This window comes from Rattus norvegicus, chromosome 1 (genome assembly GCF_036323735.1).
Source record: "Rattus norvegicus strain BN/NHsdMcwi chromosome 1, GRCr8, whole genome shotgun sequence".
NCBI lineage: Eukaryota > Metazoa > Chordata > Mammalia > Rodentia > Muridae > Rattus > Rattus norvegicus.
Genome location: NC_086019.1, coordinates 1362991 through 1383637, shown reverse-complemented (window position 1 = coordinate 1383637; position 20647 = coordinate 1362991). Strand labels below are relative to the sequence as shown.

The window sequence follows — 20647 nt, the reverse complement described above, 5'->3', positions numbered from 1 at the left end:
GGCCCTGGGTTCGGTCCCCAGCTCCAAAAAAATGAACCAAAAAAAAAAATAACAAATGAAATATTTCCCATTGCATCATTCATACAGTTTGATTTTTTGTTCATCATAGACATATGTTATAAGAATTAAGTTTTCTCTTCAACAACATTCTTGACTCTCATATACTGTCCCTCTCACTTAAACTTAACAATGTTAGTATATGAGTAATCAGCTTTACTATGATATATTTGCCTATTAGAAACATAAACTTATCACCTACTCTGTGTGTGTGTGTGTGTGTGTGTGTGTGTGTGTGTGTTATGAGACTAAACATATTGGCAGGTATACAGAGTAGCTGTAATGTGGGTATGATTCAAATGGTAAGGCTAAGGCATTGTTTCCTTGTCTTCTTTCAAGTCAGACACCTGACATTGAGGTACATGGATTTGTGAGAATTTAATAATCAATAAACTTAGAGAAGTGCTTTTCTTTTTATACTGTTGCGTTTCTTTAAAAGTTCCAGGACATCCTAACATTTCTTCAGAGGCATGTTCATATCAACTTGCACATGAAAATTACCTTCCATGTCTTCTGAAACTTTGACAATGTTCTTCAATACTATGGTCTTCCCAATTGTAACCTAAAATACAGTACCAGAAAATGTATGATATATTATTGGAAATTAGGCAACATTTAAGTTACTATCTTCAGTGAACCGGACCTTTTCACCTCATTCTCCTTTATTCTCAATTGAAGTTACAGAAAAGCAACAGTAACAAAGGAACATTTGTTTTCTTGTTTTAAAAACTGAAAGAAAATTCACTGTCTTACCTATAGCAGTGAGGTTCCTGTAGGTCTCCTGCATCACATCTTTGTAGAGACTCTTCTGTGAAGGATCCAGCAAAGCCCATTCTTCTCGAGTGAAGTTCACATGTACATCATCATAGGTCAATGCATCCTGAAATATCCCATACATTAACAACAGAAACCATGATACAGATATCACTGTAAATGTATGTTTCTGATATTTCCCTCACTTATTTCTTGACCCAGATGTTCTAATGTAATTACCAAATCATCTTAGAAGAAAAGTGAGTAATAAGGTTCACCTCTGTCATTTCTTTGCTCATTAAGTAGGATATAGCCTTGCAAAAGAAATGCTAATTAATGGAGAGAGAGAGAGAAAGAGAGAGAGAGAGAGAGAGAGAGAGAGAGAGAGAGAGAGAGAGAGAGAGAGATGCGTGCAGTATTAAGCACACAGAGAAATTGTATGAACAATTACTAATGGCAAAAAATATCAAGTGAGCGTACAGGCTCATGTCTTTAATCCAAGCACTGAGGAGGCAGAGGAGGGTATATCTGAGGTCTATCCAGGACAGCCAGAGGTACATATTAAGACCCTGTCTCCCCTATGAAAAATTAATCAAACAAACAAGAAAGATAGAAAGGACTCAGAGGTTTTTACTAGAGATCCTACAAAGAATTACATTCACTGCAGTTCTGTATTCATCTTCCAGAATCTTGAGGTGGCCCAGTTTAAACTGTAACAGTAATGGGATCTTACTAAAAGGGAATGAATGTTTAAACAGATACAAACAGATAGCTCAAAATATTGGCAATGTAAATGTTGATCCTAAATAAGCAAGATAGGACAGGAGCTGGCTCAGCAGTGAAGAGCTATTGCTGGTCTTATAAATAATTGGCCTCAATTGCCAGTAGTTAGAAGGGAGCTTCACAACTATTGATTACTCCAAGTTCAGGAATTCGCAAGCCATTTTCTGACTACAGTGGGGATTAGGCATACGTGATGTGCATATTCATTCATACAGGCAAAATATACATATTCATTAAAATAAATCAACACAAACGCAACAGGTAGGAAAAATGTCATATACCTGCAATCCAATGACTCAGAAAACTCAGGCAATATAGCCAGGCAGTATGAATGTCATGAATACATGCCATCCTGAGAAACAGAATATGCTCTCTATCATGTTTCAAAATTCATAACATGGATGAAGATCAACACAGCAGCATATGCTTGACATGTGCCAAAACCCACAGTCCAACCGATCAGCCAATAATATAAAAACGAACAAACAAACAAAGAAAAAGCAGGGCGTGTTGGCCCACATTTAATCCTGGCACTCTGGAGCCAGAGGCAGGTGGACCTTACATCTGAGGCCGCACGTTCTAAACAGCTACTTTCAGGACAGCCAGGCTACATAGAGAAATTTTGTCCTCAAAAACAAAAACAAAATTAAAATTATAAAAAACACCAGGCTTGCAAAATACCTTAGCACTGAATAGTAATTGCTTCAACTGCATCTTATGTGATTTAGGGTTAGAGTCTATAATGCTGAAGGCAAGACAACATAAGAAGGAATCTGACTAATCAGGTACAACCACTACACAATACACACACACACACACACACACACACACACACACACACACACACACCCCACACAGGAAATGGGTTGAGTCTATAGACACCCAAATATCATCCCCAATAACTAATCATCTAGAAAGTTTCCTCCTACGAAAGCTTCTATTGAGAGAACTGATTTGGCCAGAGAAAGGCTGACTCCTCCATGAAAGGTTGTAAATTGACAGACTGGGAAACTAGGCCTAAGTTTCTGTTTCCCAGAACTGGAAAAGTCCAAACAAGTCAATTCTAGGAAAACCATCCCTCACAGGCAGCTAATCAGGAGCTTCCAATGACCCTCATAGCCTGCAGCAGCCCATACACTCTTCAAATGCCACAAATCACTTCTGACACTCTTGATTGCCACAGCTTGTAAAATCAGAAAACAAGTTATATCTTTGCAACATACAAAGGCACAGAATACCCATTCCCATTCCAGTGGAGAAGAATGTGTACATAGTGAGGGAAGGTTGGACCAAAGCAAGAAACCCAGCAGGACAAACACCAAATCCTGCAGCTCTGTCTCAGACACAAGGATCTTCAGATTCAAAAGGCTTAGATGGCCCTATCCCTGCAACTTCTCATACATCTCTCAGTTTAGATCCTTGAACTCCCTATATGCAGCTCTCCATGACAGGTGTCTCATAACGTGGGTATCTCTATATCTTGTGATCTCAAATGCAACTCAGGCTTCATCCTCAGATTCATCCCATGCACTCTCACAGTGTTCTCCCTCACTGGGGATCTCACTCTGCCAAACATAGATGGCTGGAACAGTGCTGAACTGAAACCACGGGGGAAGAAGCCATAACCTTACATTTTCCATCTTTCTTATTTCCAGAACTTGGGTGCCACGCTTGGACCAGTAGTAGCAGGTTATATATGAAGTTCCTTCCTGGGTCTAGGAATGACTTTGCCAACTCCCCCTTCCATTAACTGAAGGCTTAGCAGGAGGGATTGTTTCCCTTAATTCACTTTCTTAGGCTTCCAATCCTGAGCAAAGTCCTTCTCTTTAATGGTGATAACCTCTTTGAAAAATTCATGCCTGTGTCTCAGCATTTGGCTGCCATGTGTAACTTCCCAGGGCTCCTTTTCTCTACAAACCACAGACTTTGCATTTATTTCTGCTCAACTTGTTGTTTTTTTCTTGTAGTCCAGAATGAGTTACTAGTAATAATCATCTAACAGATTCAATATTTCACCTGAGAAATATAGCTAATTGTTCTTTAATTCTGCCTTGCTCAATTTCTCAGAGCATGGGCGGAATAAGAAAGACTTGGTGTCAAAATACCACATAAATGACCTCTAGCTAAATTTTTCATGGAGTCTATTTTCCCCTGAAATCCTATGACCTCAACTTCTGACTGCATTACTTGCATTGACTCCAGTCTTCCAGGTGCTACAACAACAGCCGATTAAGCTCTGAATACAGCTTTCTATGCTGTTTACCATCTCAAGCCCTGATATTTACCACTTTCCTCCAAAGGAGAACATTTCTAGTTTCTCTAGTTTCTGTCCAGCAACAAAATAACCTTTTTTTTGTTCTAACTTGCTCCTCTCCTACTTTGATTCAATTCTCTAACCAAAAGCATCTCAGCAAATAAACAGGTTCACTTGTTTGGACCAGTCATATGACAGCCATCAGTTTGGGAGCTTAGGATAGAAACTCAAGCTTCAAGAAAAGGCAAAAACCATGAACAAATATTGTTTCCTGCTTGGTCACTGTCTCATACTTACCCAGCTCTCTTACCCAGCCCAGGCCCACTTGCTTAGGGATCCTGCCACCTTCAGTGTAGAGCCTTCCTACATCAATCATCACAACACAATCTCTCACTGATACAGCATCCAGACATTTTGATGAGGGCATGCCCTCAAGTGAGAGGCCCTCAGATGATTGTAGGCTCTAAACTGTTCACAACTGAAGCTAACTAGGACAAAAAGGCAATAATATATCAGAAATTTTAAAAAGCCTAAAATCAAATGTCTTAAGGACATCAATCATTCACTTAGCAAAAACCAACAAACAAACCACACACACACACACACACACACACACACACACACACACACACACACACAAAAACCCAAAAATTGATGATTGCAACAACTGGAAAACACAGATTTGCCAAGAAATGAGGAGAGGCAAGCCTTCAGAAGAGGACACTAAAACTGTTTCCCAAACTATCAAAACCTCAAGAAACTCATGACATAGTAAATTTTCAGAAGATCAAATTGTAGGTGAAGGTCTTTCATTTTCCAGAGAAACAATATAATTAGATTATAATGAATAGAATCACACAACGTAAATGATGTCAAAAATAAAAGGAGACAGAAAGACAGACTGAAAGTGTTTTAAATATGAACTACAAGATTGTAATAACAATTTTAAGAAATTACAGGCCAGTCCTCATCCTGTGTATTCTGTTTCTCCTCTTTGCCAATAAATAAAAAAAAATAAATATATAAAGGGGATTAGAAGTGGCAAAATCCCAGTCAATTGGACATAGTGGCAGCCTAAGGAATGGGAAAATAGTTTTTTAAGCAAATCCGTATCTTATAGAGGCCTAATATATAAAATACATAAAGACCTCAAGAAAATAGACTTTCTAAAGTAAAAACTTTAATTAAAAAATGGGGTATAGGAGCTGGAGAGATGGCTTAGTGGTTAAGAGCAGTGACTGCTCTTCCAGAGGTCCTGAGTTCAATTCCTAGCAACCACATGGTGGCTCACAACCATCTGTAATGGGATCTGATGCCCTCTTTTGGCCTGTCTGAAGACAGGTACAGTGTACTCGATCACATTAAATAAATAAATCTTCTTAAGAAAGGGGGGTGGTATAAATCTATACAGAGAATTCTCAACAGAGGAATCTCAAAAAGCTGAGAAATACTTAAAGAAATCATTATCATCTCAGCCATGAGGAAATGCAAATCAAAACTACTTTGAGAATCTATCTTGCACATGTCAGAATGGCTAAGATCAATACAAGTGACAAGTCATGCTGGTAAGAATGTGGAGAATGGGTAACAACTCTCCATGCTTGTAGGGTGCAAACTAATACTGCCACTATGGAAATGAGCATTTCTTCAGAGTCCTGGTGCCTCAGAACCCCGAGAATCCATCTATCTCAAATCACAGCTATAAAGCTCTTGGGCATCTATCTAAAAGGTGCTCCACCCTACCACAAGGCCATTTGCTCACCTATGTTCATAGCATATTTATTCACACTTGCCAGAACCTAGAAACAACCGAAAAGTACCTCAACTGAAGAATGGGTTGAAGGACCCTAGTTCTTACTGAAGCCTAAGAGCTGTCAGGAGGCTTGGCCTGGTGGAAAGTAGGTAGGTTATGGGGACCCTAAGGGCTTTTGCCAGCTTTACATCAACTGCCTCTGGTCAAGGCTAGGACAAGTTCCATTCTCCACCCACAGTTCTTGGGAGGAGCAGGGACATTCTTGAAAATCCTGCAAAATGTACTGATAGTAGCCTGATCCTCTGTTCCCAGATGAAGAGCTCAAAGGAATGCCATATAAGTTTGAAATGTAAACCTGCTAATGTAACCTGTGCCTCTGAAAGTATAAAAACTGCTTGTCACAGCCACTGCGGTCACCTTCCAGTCACTTATTACGAGGGGCTGATTAAAGGTTGACCCTGACACACCCGAAAATAAATTCTTGCCTTTGCATTAAACTCCATTCTCATGCCTTACTTGGGGGAATCTCCTGGTAGTTAAGACTAACTTTGACCTTACAGGGTAAACAAAACATGTGGTACATTTATAAAATGGAGTATCACTCAGCTGTTTAAAAAGATGCCATCATGAATTTACAGGCAAGTAAATGCAACTAAAGAAATCACACCCAGAATGACAAACATGGCATGCATTTACTTACAAGTGGATATTACCTATTAGGTAAATAATAATCCAACCCAGAGGGGTTAGTTAAAGAGGTAGGCTCTAGGCAGGAAGCACAGATCTCTTTCTACAGGGGAAATAGAATAATTTCTGTGAGTAGACCAGAGTTTGATGGGAACAGGAGTAGGTAGGATCAGTTGGGGGGGGATGCAGGGGGAACTACAATGCAGGTAGAAACAGCTGGAATTAGGGGTTGTTTGGGAGTTAGTATAGAAATCCAGTACAATGACAACTTCCTGGATGACCAGGGTGACCCTAATGAAAACTCCTAGTAATGGAGGATATGGAGTCTGAACTGACCATCCATTGACACCAGGCAGGGTTTCGATGTTGCTAATAAGTTATATATTGTTGAGCTGTTGGCCAAGGCGGTCCCTTGAGATCCTTCAACAATCCTTGCTGATGCAAGGACAAATTTTGCTCTCAGATAACTGACAGCAGGGACTGATCATTAAGGACAAATTCCACACAGTTCACTAAATGCAGAGGTTAAGCTAGTACAGGCTCGGAGCCTTCACCCCTGTGTTCTAGTCTCTTTGAGGAGAGAAGGTACTCTACAGGCTAAAAGGAAGAAAGAGAAACCTGGAAACTCCCCTCCACCCCCAACACCCATACGCACCTACAATTGGTCCTTCCTAAGATGTGCTGGGGCATGAGGGTAACAAATTTGTTTGAGTGACCAACCAATGTTTGGTTTAACTTGAGGCCTTTGACATGAGAGGGAACCCATGACTAACACTGACTGGATTTCTAGGAATCTTACAGAAACTTAAATGGCAAGCATAGAGACAGCATGGGTCTATGCCAGGTCCTCTGCTGATACGTTATGGCTGTTAGCTTGGTGTCTTTGTGTGACTCCTAACAGTGGAAGCAGGTTTAACTCTGATTCTTTGGCTTGATCTTGAGATTTTTCCTATCAGGTTGCCTTGTCCAATATGAAGGCTTTCGCCTTGTCTTTTTCTATCTTGATTTGTCTGTTAGGTCTGCTCCTTTTTGAAGAGGAAATGGGTGTGTGTGTGGGGGGGGTGGATCTTGGGGAAAGGACAAACGTGGGGGTAGTTGGGAGTGTAGGGTGGGGAAACAGTGGTCAGGATATATTATATGAGAATCTACCCTCATTTAGAAACTTAATTCAATATTGCCTAAATGAAAATGCAATGAAGGGAAGCTATAGTGAACAAAGAAAAGCAAAATCGGAAAGATAGGGGCAGCAAGATTGTGATACATACAGTTCTGGTTCTATTTTTGTAGACAGTGACTATCACATAGGAATGTAAAAATGCCTTGAAGAGGGGGTTGGGGATTTAGCTCAGTGGTAGAGTGCTTGCCTAGCAAGCACAAGGCCCTGGGTTCAGTCCCCAGCTCCGAAAAAAAAGAAAAAAAAAAAAGTAAAAAATGCCTTGAAGGCTTACTTCCTCCTTCTGATAATCTAGGCCTAGTCAAGGAAGCTTACAGCTTCTGTACAGTCTTATCTAGGTCTAGAATGTCGGGGCGTAGGCCTGGTGGATTTAACAAAAGACCCAGACTGGGGTCATTTGTGCAAAGAAAATGCCAAAGCTTTACTGAGGTTCACAGAATATACACCCAAGTTCACTGGTTGGAGAATTCCAGGAAGCACAGTGGAAAAATAGGTTATGCCCTCAGAAGAAAAACTGGAATAAAAAACAGGAACTGGGTGTTACTGCCCAGGTGCCAAACAGAAAGATCAAGATATTCCTTAGTTAGGAACTAAAGCTTCCATGCATCAGCAAGGCTCAGCACCCGGCAAACACTGAGGGGGCTGAGGAGAGTTGGGCACTTGAGTGTTTTGGGCATCTGAGACTTAACTGTTGAATAAAATCACCCTTTCTTCTTCCTTTTGAACTCTGGCTGTTCAACTCTGCTCTCCTAGCTGAAACTCTTTATGCTACCCAATTCAAATTGCGTCTTTCACTTCTGACTGAATTGCTGTACTTGGCCTCAAAGGAACACGAGTAAATTGCTCTCTTCTCATTCTCTTGCTCATTTGCTCTTTTTCTGTCTTTAGCCTGCCTCTCTCTGTAAAATTCTCCAGGTAAAACTGCTTCCTCCTCTTACCTTCTGTGCTGCTTCCTCTTTACTTTTCCTTCTTTCTTTTCTCTGCCCCCCATCCCCAGGGGCTGGGGACCAAACCCAGGGCCTTTTGATTGCTAGGCAAGTGATCTACCACTGAGCTAAATTCCCAACCCCGCTGCTTCCTCTTATATTGCGTCTTTTCCCTCTTCTCTTGAGAGTTGGGCATATCCTATTCTGTCAGATCTTAACCTGATTCATCGTTTTTTTCAGCCAATCAATTATACATTACTTGCGAACATGAGTGCTTCCTTCTAAAGCTATGTTTACCTTCACCATTTGAGAGCAAAGGTGTATACTAAGGACTGAGTCATACTAGTTAGAAACAGCTCCCCCCTCACCCCTGCCTCCAGTAAATTGGACAGTCTCTGGGTTCACAATTCGATCAAATACTCTGCAACACAGGAGTTCATGACAAGCTCATCTTGGGCCCAGTCTATATCTGTGAAATCAGAAGTTTTGTTCTCAACAATGTGAAATATATATCATGCAGGAAACAAAAGCAGTCACTTTCTTGTGTTAGCTTTCACTAGTTTGGAATGTGGAATTACAATGCTTTTCATTTCATTCCAAAGGAATACTCATAATTGTTCTTAAGAAAAACTAATGTTTCGATAACTATTCAAAAGAAATAAATGAGATGTTGCACAAAATCGCTACATTAACTATATTATGCATTAAGCCTAAATAAATCAATGTATAAAAATATTAAATGTTTAAACGCTTTCTCCAAAGCAAAAATGAAAGTATTACCATCTAAGATAAGTTATTTAAGGCAGAGAAAACAAAGAGCCAAGTCAGTTATCTAAGACTTTTACATGTTTGTTCAACTCTAATTTATTGTTAGTATTTAAACTCAAACAAAACAGTCAATCTGGTTCTTTTTTTCTTTTTTTTTTCTTTTCATTTTTTCAGAGCTGGGGATTGAACCCAGGGCCTCGCCCTTGCTAGGCAAGCACTCTACCACTGAGCTAAATCCCCAGCCCTTCAATCTGTTTCTTAACCTCATTTTTACTTCTTCATGCAGTATGACTCATTGGCAGAGGGCTCTCATGCCATCCAAACAAAGCCACTTTCTGCAGTTTTACCACATCCCATAACAGCACATTTGCTTCACATCTATAAGAACTATTGCTACAGAAAGCTTGATTTTTCATTTCTCTTCTCCACATAATGTTCTAAATAAACATTAGGAAAAAATCCCTTTGTAGGAGATTGCTTCAGCTGGATTCTCTGTTTTCTGCCCTTCTATAGGAATTTGGGAGGAATTTGATCTTGGACTAGGACTTAGGAAGTAGGTTCAGGTAAGAGTATTTACATTTGGGCTAGTAACATTCCTTTTCTCTTGTCAAACTGATGAGCCCCTAGAAACAATGATCAGAGGACTTTATGCCTTGTTTGTTCCTTGACCGAGAATTGACCTTATTATTTGCTTGTACTAAAAATTGTAGAAAAGCAGACTGGGAAAAATAAACCTGCTTCAGCCTCAGCACTGGGTAGAATCATGCTATATATTTTCTAATTGTCTTTTTCTTTTCAATCCTCACTCTCTCCCTTGAGACCCTGTTGACTGACTGAGTTGGCTTGGTCACCCTTCATTTTCGAGTGCCACCTGCAATGTTGACAACATGGTTCAAGCTCCCATATCCATCTGATAATAAGAGTGCATTAAAGGTTAAAATTATACGGGAGAAAGAAATGGGTTGATGATGCTTAAGCTATAATTACATGCTGTTTTATGACCAATAAAGCACTGACTGTGAGAGTCTTTACCAATGCTTGATCCTTTATCCGATCCTTTAACCCAAGGTCCCCTAGAGGCACATAGCTTGTCCTCAACAAATGAGCATTAATGTTATTTTCATGTTTAGGCTAACATGAATACAACTGCAATGAACATGAGAATTCTGGTGCTTCTTAAAACTAATTTCAAGTACATGGAAACTAGACTGAGAAGACTGCTGGGATCCATGGCAATTCTGTCATTTTTATGATAACTTAGTGTTGGCATCAGGAACTGGCTTTGTGGTTGCAAATTGTCTCCAAACAGTGACGTCACCCACAGGTGACAGGGACCTGTGCATCTGTTGTCATATATTTCCAGTGTCCTCCTAGTCCATCTCCCACCCTCACATGCAAGAGTTATGTCCCTGCCCAAATCAAAAGCCAACCCTTCCTGAACTTTGCCCCTTCTTTCTCTTTTCCTCCTTTGTCTCCTCCCCTCCTTTGTGCAACCCCTCCCACCCCCAGCACCAATGAAACTCTCAAACCTGGAACCGTACTGGCCAGGTGTGGTCTGTCTGGCCACGAGCCGCGATTCCACTACAACACTGCGTAGAATGGGGTTCCTTGGGTGTAGGTATTATGTCCACATGTGTCAGAAAACATATATTAAATATGCACAATTTTATATCAACTATAAAAACATAGTCATAACTAGTTTTGGTAGGTATCTATGGAAAATCCCAACCTACTGCTATCAGAGTTTACTGCTAAGACACAATCCTGTGTCACATCCAGATTCATTGTCCAATTCTGGACCACGCTTTATTTTCACACTTTTTGTTTTCTCACTTAAGTCATACTGATGAAGATCTGGCCTACGTGACCCTAAGGATGTATTCACTGTCACTAAAGTCTACACTAAAGTCCTCTTTCTATGGCTTTGTACATTATTTCACATCAGTTTCAGTTTCACACACGTACTATATAGCTTGCGAGATGAATTATTATGTAGAATATCTATTACCAATTTATATAACTGTAAACAACACCATTATAGGGATGTTAAAAAAGCAATGTTCGGTATGTTCAATTTGCAGCAAAAAATCAATACACTCTAAAGAAAACTTCTAATAATATATAACAGGACAGCTGATTTCAAAGCTATTTGCCATGTGAAAAAAACCTCAGAATCATCAACAGGATTATGAAGAAACAGTACACATTTTGGCACAGTATAGATTCCATCTGTACTTATCAAAGAGCTACAACGATCAAAAGTTTTAGCACAGTTGTGAAAAAATGAGATGTAGAGAAAAAAAGGCAAGAACATAAACCCCAAATTATAGTCAAGTTTTAATCAAAAGACCTAAGGAAACTCAGCCAGGAAAAATGTGAACTTGACCAATATTACCTATGATTGCATGTGTATTCAAATGGAAAAAACACAGACTTCCCAACTCCCACAAAATGACTCTAACTGACCCCTAAACTGCTATATTTCTGACCCTCCAGCCACTACTGACACCCGTGCTTTAGAACACTCTGTGTGGAGGTGGTAGGAAAGGTGGGTTATGGCTCTGCGGCTCCCAATGCCCCCGTGTGATCTCACACAAACCCAGCCCCCCTGAACCCACACACAAACGAAGGTTGAAGAATAATTTAATGTCTGCTTCCACACGATGCCATGTGGATTTTAGTAATGAAGAGAATCTGCCCTGCCCACCTACATGCCACCCTGCACACCTGAGAAACCTCTGCTTCTCAGAAACTCCTTTTGGACTCTGGAACTGAATTTCCCTGAATCACTCCATTCACTGTGACTGCTGATAGTGGAAAGGTAAAAGGATTTTAACCAAGTATTGCCAAAGGATGATTCTCATAACCTCATCCCTCCCAGTTTCAAAACTATTTGTAAAATTTACCACACAAAATAAATTTGCAATACAATCTTCAGAACTTCTAGAAACCGGATTTTCAGTTTTGAAATCTGTCTTCTGCACACCAAGAGCAATGCTTGTGTGCACACTGGGCAGTGATATTATAATCAACACACCTTATAACCAGATGCAGAGCCCCCTCCCCAGGGAACCCACACTCAGAGAGGCTCAGAGGACTAGGCCCTCTGCCCAGGACAGCACATGTACCAACAGCACCACAGTCTGGTTCACAGTCCACATCAGTCCAGTGAGATTGGACACCGATAGCTGAGCCAACCTGTTATTCCTGGTGGCTACAAAATCTCCCTCACAGCTCTCTGATGAACTACATCAGAGAACATGGAAAGAACCTGCAAGCTACCTCCCACTGGTGCTCCTCCTGATTGCTAGGCTCCCCAGAGAACAGTAGCAGCCCCTCTATTGGAGGATTAGAGATTGCATGACTCATCACAAGCCTTCCCAGCTCTGCCCTTCCACCCCACCCTAGGGGCAGACAGAGCCCTAGTATGGTAAATTTGTATTTTATTAGAAACTTCTACTCTCTCAGGTGTGGAGAGCTCTTGGTACCACTTCTAGGAAAATGGCAAGTATATTTGCCACTGGGCTAGGACAAGAAAGTATGTTCAAAAAAAAAAAAATACAGCTGAGGAATGAGGGAGCCAACTTGCCAGAGACCCCAACATTGAGCTAATTAGGACAGACAAAAGACATATGAAAGTTCATCCAATGGACAAGCTCAGTGGAAAAACAAAAAAACAGTGTTCTAGCTAAGCTTACAGAAAGGCTGATACAAATCTGGTGGTGAGTTTTCCTTAGAAACTGCCTTGCCAAGTGGAGGCTCCTGACCTTTGGGGGGGAGTCAGCTTCCTACAGACCTAGGACAACATCCCGCAGGTGTGAGCCAACTTCTTCTTAGGCTAATACATCCAGGTCTCCCAGCCCCCTGAAGATTTCCTCCTCCCCCAGTCTTGCTATAGTATATGACCAGAGCAAGAATAAAATTGTCACCTTGATCAGACGCTTGTATTAGCGTCCTTCTTCTAGTCTCTTGTCCCCCATTCTCTTCTCGGTACCCACTGGACCCTCATTGACTGTCCCTTTGGATGGGACAGAGTAATGTGTTCCTTGTATCTTGGTCATCTTGATAAACCCAATACAGTGACCTCGGGAACTTTGTTTACACCTTTTTTCTTCCTTGGCTGTCCCATCCTGCAACAGGATAGTTGGCTCACTCCTGTGGGATGTTGGCCTAGGTCTTGTAGAAAGTTGGGCCCTAGCAGAAGGTCACAATCTGTGGGTCTGGAGGAAATTGACTCTCAGCAAAATGTCACAGCCCTGGGTCTGTAGGGGTCTACAGGAAGCTGGTTCTTTTGCAAAGGTCTGTATGGAGCTAGCTCCCAACAAAAGGTCAGGAGCCTACACTTGGCAAACCTGCTGGACCACCAGATTTGTGTCAGCGCTCCTGGCAAGCCTTGTTACTGAGCAATGCTGACCCCCAGATTGGTATCCGCACCTTAGCTAGAACCTTAGGTTTTTTCCACTGAGCTTGTCCTTTAGGTGAGCTTTCATATGTTCTTTGTCTGTCCTAATTAGCTCAATGTTGGAGTCTCAGGCAAGTCGGCTCCCCACACTTGGCTACTTTGTGCCTTACAACTGACCCTATTCTTTGTATGTACCCAGGCAGTCAAAGTGGGTCAGGGGCTGTAGGCAAATTTATCAGCCTACTGAGGCATGGGATGATTGGAGGGGCTGAAAGTTTTATCAACCTTGGTGGAAGGAACAGGGAGGTGCCTCTGGATAAGAACCGGTATTCTGTGCATATTTTGGAGAATTGTTTGTTAACTTGTGGCTTTGCTTTCTATGGCACTGTGGGACAGAAAAATTATGAAAAACAAACTCCAGGCAGTTGTATTAACCAGCAGTCCCCCCAAATCTAACTCTTGGCTTTGCATCTTCACTGCCCCCAGCAGAGACTGTTCGACTCATGCTGGTGGGTCGAGTACAAGGAACTAGATTCAAGGATCTTTTTCTCCTCCATGCTTGTTTCTCTTTTATCTGGTGTTAGGGGGTGAAACGAGGGTGGGGGAAGGGGGTCTGAGGAGGGGGATTAAAAGTGGGGAAAAAGAAACCACAAAGTAGCAAAGACCAGCACAGATCCAGTTAGCTGGGTCTAAAATGCTAAAAGAGAATCTAGCCTAGGTAGATTTTACATTCCATGTATGCTGTCACCCTTAAGTTTGTTTTAGCTTCAGGTTCCAGGTTAAGTTTTTTTTTCCTTAAGATTTATTTATTTTATTTATATGTTAGTACACTGTGGTTTTCTTCAGACACTTCAGAAGAGAGCATCCCATTACAGATGGTTGTGAGCCACCATGTGGTTGCTGGAAATAGTAACTCTGGGAGAGCAGTCAGTCCTCTTAACTGCTGAGCCATCTCCCCAGCCCATTTTTTTTCCAGGTTAAGTTTTGAACAATTTAAATATAAACTGGAGGCTACAAGTCTGGCCACATAAATAGGCCGTTTACACAGCAAACATTTCCAGGATGTTTCTTAAGTACACCAGTGCCCTAAAACAGTAGGTTAGTGACAGTTTCCTAAGTGGAAGGTCTCAAGATGAAGAAAAACATAGGAAAAGGAGAAGCTAGAAAGTATAAAAACTGGGGTGGGGGTGGAGTGTTCTTAAACTAAATAAGCTTAAGAAGAATATCACCTTGCATATGGTTTAGAAAAGGTAAATGGAAAGAACCGGGAGACATCTATGAAGTCAGCAGAAAGATTAAACTACGAACTTAGCAGAAACATCATATAATGGGACACACTCAGGAAAAGTCTAATCAAACGGTGCTGCACAAGGAACTCCGTGTATTTCAAAAATATTCCTTACCAAGCCTGTAGTGGCCTTGGGAACCATAGCCCCATAAGGTGGGAAGGGATGTTGTGAAAATGTAAAAATAAAGAGGGTATTGTTGGTCTTTTATCCCGCTAGGTCCAGCACAGCAGTGCCCCAAGATATCTGCTAAGTATCTTGGCAGAATCACATCCCAGCCGCACACTTTCCTACACTGAAACCCCCACATAAAGAACACACAACACAATAATGTTAGATCCAATTGGTAAGATATAATTGCCGTCTTAAACATACACAGCCCGGTACCAACCATCCCTTAGGAACATTGATACCTGTAAATACACAGAGCAGACACTTAACATCACCTGCCATGGCATTTCCCTCTTTCCTCTCTCCTCTCTCTTCCTCTCTGTCCTAGTCTCCTCCTCCTCTTTCAAACTTCTCTCCTGCCCATCCATCCTTCTCCTCCATTGATAGGCTTCCTTCTATCCTGTACCTGCCCCTCACCTGTACTTTACAAATTCAATGGGGAGGTGGTTCTGGTGAAGTCACCTGAGTTCTCAGTAGGTGACTAGGCAGCTGTCCTTGGGGCAGGGAATTAGCATCAAAATACAGAAAACTTCAGGGCAAAGCACAACAGGGAAGATTTGTTTTCTCAGAATCTTAAGCAGCCTCTCCCAAATGCCCTGGCCCCAAGCATATTCCTGATTTCAGGGGAGCTGTTTGATCTCTATACACAGGGACCCAGGGAAAGCTCCCAAGGACTATGCCCTAGATGCTTACTGGCTCTGGCAAGCACGTCCCTGAGTCTCAGAAGGAGCTCAAACATGGGGATCTCAGGAAAAGGAGGGAAAGCATAGCTTGATCAGGCCAGCATTCAATAAAACAGTGTTTTGTTATTGTTTTACCTTTTCTTTTCTTTCCTTTTTTTTTCTTTCATTTTTTTTTCCGGAGATGGGGACCGAACCCAGGGCCTTGCGCTTGCCTCTACCACTGAGCTAAATCCCCAACCCCTTGTTTTACCTTTTCTAATGGTTGTCACCGGGTGTCATCTTGCCCATGTGGCAGAACTATGCTTTTCTCAAGAAGAAAACTAAACCGTTATGGCACACCAGGCTTACTGTTGATTGTGATCCTGTAATGCCCCATTGATCAGCTTGTTAGAGGCCTGCTCTTTGATAAGGAGAGGGGCCTAGTGGCTGGTTGCAAATCAGGGTCTGGTGCCATATTTCTGGACAATCCTGGTGAACAAACTTGTGTATCCTAGCATCCTAATCTCTAACAGGCCTGGTTAGCTTACTACTCACACGTGGGGTGTTTTGCAGGCAGTCCTCTCTCAGCTAAATAATACTTGGTGTGCCTTGCTATCTCCTAACCTTTAGCAAATCCTTTACATCATCAATTCTACTCTTACATTACAGCTTGATATTGGATTGCTACCCAGCACATGAGATGCCTTCCACAACCTCCACAAAATAACTCCAAATGGATCTTACACCTTAATGTTAAATGCTATGAACAGAACTTGTAGAAACCCGGCTTCTGAGTTTGGGACCACGCCAAGGTTCTTTCCATACACAAGCCAAATGCTCTGCACAGTTGCACCCCTACAGGGAAGTTCTTCAGAAACTGCCTCTGGGTCCAGTGAGTGGCTAAGACCCCACAGGTAGTGGCCAATTCCCACTCAGCCCCGGGAAAGACCCACCACACCAGCTTCCACAGCTCAGTCCCCCCCGCCCCTGCCCCACCGCCCGGCCGGCCCTCCATGTCTCCTGCCCCTTTGTGTGCCCTGACAATGTGCTCACCATGTCGCAACTTTGGAGCTTGCCTGAGCATGCCTCACAGAATCCAACCGCAGGACACAGGGCAAAGCAGCCAGGACCATTTAAGAAGGCTTGGCAACTAGGCTAATCCTGCAGCAAGGCACCAGGAAATGCCTGCCTTCTCTTCTGATTGGCTCGTCCAGTGAAGACTCTAATTGGCCAGTAGTCTTGAGTGACTCGAGCACCTCCATAAGGGTTAGACTGAGCTGAAGATACAGTGAGGATACACAGCTCTCAGCCTAAGCTTCAAGCCCAGGGCCAGACCATTTCCAGATCTACAGGGATTTGCATTTCAGTAGCACTTGTGCCTGTCCTCCAATAGCGTTCTCATCTGTCTCCCCGCCCAGCTCTAGGAAGTACCCACCAGGCCACCTACCACTGCTCAGCCTATTGCTCCTCCCTTTTGTGGGCGGTGACCCTGTGCTCACCAGGTCCTCACTTCCAAAGTGAACACAGCTCAACACACTCAGTAGGCTCTTTCCCTTCCTCCTCCTGGAATCAAGGTATACAGCTTGCATAACCGCCATACTCAACTTGCAGTGGGGTTATTAATTTATCCCACAAGTGGAAGGGTGCCCAAGAGATTAACAATTAAAGAGAGATTTGAGGAAACAAGAGTTTTGTTTTGTGGCTGTTGGGATTCAGACCCGATAATCAGCTGACCTTCATATATTTAACACACCAAAGCTGTCTGGGCCTCCAGGTTTTCCCAGCACTCCTCAGTCCCCACCTGTAACAGGGCGTGTCTGGCATACCCCACCTTGTACCTTGAACTTTACAGCGCAGGGGCCAAGTTTTCCCTTCCCCAGAAGCTCTTCCTATATAATCCAGAAATTTTGTACTCTTTGTCTTTCTGTTTCTCTGCCTCTCTCTCCCTCCCCCTCCCCTTTCCACCCTTCCCTCTCTTCCCTCCACTTTCCCTGTCAACCCCCCCCCCAATTACATCATTTTTCTCTCCCTGCTTGCCTTGCTTGCTCTTTCTCTCTTTCTCCCACCCTTCGTTATCCTTACTCTCCATATCGACTTTTCTGACCTCTTTGGGACTAGTGAACTCTATCCTTGGGATCAATGAGCCCACTAGAGAATTGCCCCCAACAAATCTGCAAACACTCTAATTTGGCATGGGTTGAATCCTTCGTGCTGGGCTTAGGTAAACTGCAGCTAGTTTTCACTGGTAGGTATGGGAACCCTGGGAGACAAACCGTGAGGAACACTACTGTTAGCCAGCACATCCTCTTCAGTGAGAAGATAAGCACACATTCACACACAGAACTGTTTTAGAAAAGGTTCTCCAGATGAAGAGACCTGATAGGATGAATCTCTGCATGTTGAAAGCAGATTTATTAGAATTTTCACATCGTTAGTCCAACGATGGCTAACATGGCATGTATAGGGGTAGGGAAACCTATATGTGAACATAGCCAAACTCCTTCAGTAAAATCCCAGGGCTTATTTTCTTGAAGGAAATCATTGCTTTGGAAATGAAGCCTGTTTTCTCCTTGCCTGAAACGGCGGTGCTGGGGGAGGTTGGGAGGTATCTTTCTCAGTTTTCTGTCTTGTCTTACATATTGGCTATTCCTTGTATTCAAACTGACTACATGTGGAATTAACTAAAACTGAAAGAGATTGGGTACTGTGGGGGATTTCTCTTAATTATAGCTTTTGAAATGTGAAAACCTTTCTTTAATCTAGATTTTTTGAGTTGTTAAGATCCACCTATACTCTAGGCCACAGCTTCTGGTGGCAGCCTACATATATAAAGAACACTGAAGATGGTAGCTCATTCTCCTTGTCTACTTACCTTACCTCTGGCTAGCAAGTTCTTTCTTGCCTTTTCTCCTTTCTTTCTTTCTTTTCTTTTTCTGGCATTAAAAAGCCTACTGCTTTGAAACTCTGGTATATACTGAAGACAGACAGACATCCAGCCACATAGACTGAACCACACTGGATTCTTCAACTTTCCATTGGTAGACAGCCACTGTTAGTGAGACATTCTGGTAAATCCCCTTTCAACATGCATACAGAGATTCATTCTATCAGTTCTGTTCATTAATAGAATCTTTAGTAATATAGCCGTGTGTGTGTGTGCATGTGTGGTTTTTGTTTTGTTTTTCCACCTTTCCACTGAGGAAGATGAGCCAGCTAAGAACTGTGCTCCACAGTGTTTGTCCTCTGTTTCCTGCTTTTCTCCCAGGCTTGTCTCAGACCTACCAGGTGAGAAGTAGCTGCAGTTTACCTGAACCCAGATGAATTCACAAGGCTCAGGGAAATTGCAATGCCAGAGTAGATAGGTTGTGTAAAACCTAATATTCCACAATGGGAAGGCCCAGAAGATATGCCCTTCATGAATCCTATAAGACGCAAACTGGTGCGAGGGGCACCATATATTTGAAAAGTGTTGTTCTTGCCCTTTTCTGTGTGCCAGACCTTAGGGATGGAGATGTTGCTCAATTAATGAATTAAATTCAACGCTGCTACCTGGCCCTTCTTTAGGGCCAGATGGCAGCATTGAACCGCAAGAGACAAGGCGAACGTAGTTATTATACTAGTCAGAGTAGACAAAACAATGTTTATAATGACATAGCCTGTAATGATCAGCACAGGAGAGGTGAAATTTATAATGGCATGACTCGTTCAGACCTTTGGTAGTGCCTAATCAGTCATGGTATTTCCAGGCACGAAATAGATAAGAAGCCTACTGCATATCTGTTTGATCTGTATAAGCAGACAAATTCTAAAACAAATGAGAGAGAGGTTACATTGGATCCTGGCAAAAGACAATCTTGGCCAGTGAATCAAATTCCAGACTTGAGTCAGTTTGCAGACCCAGAACCCCTTGAATGAAGGGCTGGCCAAGTTCCCCAGAGGAAGGATCTTGATAAGACGCCTCAAAATTTTGCTATTAGCCTCTCTTCAGTTCTTCCCCAGAGAGACCTGTAGCCTTTTACAAGGATAACTGTACACTGGGGAAAGGAAATAATCAGGCTTTCCGGGGTCTATCGGATATTGGTTCTGATCCCAGGAGATGCCAAGAAATGCTATGGCCCTCTAGTTAAAGTAGGGGCTTATGGAGGACAGGGGTTTAATGGAGTTTTGACTGATGCCTGACTCACAGTAGGTCCAGTAGGTGCCTGAACACATCCTGTGGTCATATCCCCAGTTCCAGAATGTATAATTGGGATAGATATACTTAGAAATTGGCATTCACAGTCACAGACCATATGAAGTTCAAGAAGAAGGAAGACCGAAATGTGGATGCTTCAGTCCTTCTTAGAAGGGGGAACAAAATACTCACAGGAGGAAACACAGGAACAAAGAGTGGAGCAGGGACTGACAGAGACTGCCCCACCTGGGGATCCATTCCATATGAAGATGTCAAACCCAGTCACTATTGTTGTTGCCAAGAAGTGTTTTTTGACAAGAGTCCGATATGGATGTCTCTGAGAGACTCTGCTAAAGCCCTACTGATACATATGAGGATGCTTGCAGCTAACCATTGAACTGAGCATGGGCACCCCAGTGGAGAAGTTACCATCATCAACTGTTTTCCCTTTATAAAACAGCTCTGGGCCTGCTATTAGGCCTTAGTAAAAACTGAACATTTGGCAATGGGACACCAAGTTACCATGTGACCTGAACTGCCAATCATGAGCTCGGTGTTATCAGACTCTCCAAGTAGGACATGGACAGTAGCGGTCTGTTATCAAGTAGAAGTGGTATACATGTGATTGGGCTGAGCAGGTCTTTGAGGCACAAGCAAATTACATGAAGAAGTTGTCCAAATGCCAATGGTTTCTACTCTTGTTACAATGCCATCTGCTGCTAAGCATGCAACTATAGCCTTATGGGGGTGTTCTCTATGATTGGCTGACTGAAGCAGGCTAGGACCTAGTTTACTGC

General features: G+C 42.4%; 1 protein-coding gene across 1 annotated transcript; it reads right to left on the bottom strand.

Annotated features, from left to right (window-relative positions):
* Positions 1-418: 418 nt before the first annotated feature.
* Positions 419-16809, bottom strand: LOC103690914 (zinc finger protein 431-like). Its single transcript, XM_039098330.2, has 3 exons — positions 16730-16809; positions 811-937; positions 419-619 (listed from the first exon to the last, which is right to left on the bottom strand). Exons 1-3 carry the CDS (start codon positions 16730-16732, stop codon positions 555-557), a joined length of 195 nt encoding a protein of 64 aa, XP_038954258.2. The 5' UTR covers positions 16733-16809; the 3' UTR covers positions 419-554.
* Positions 16810-20647: the final 3838 nt, after the last annotated feature.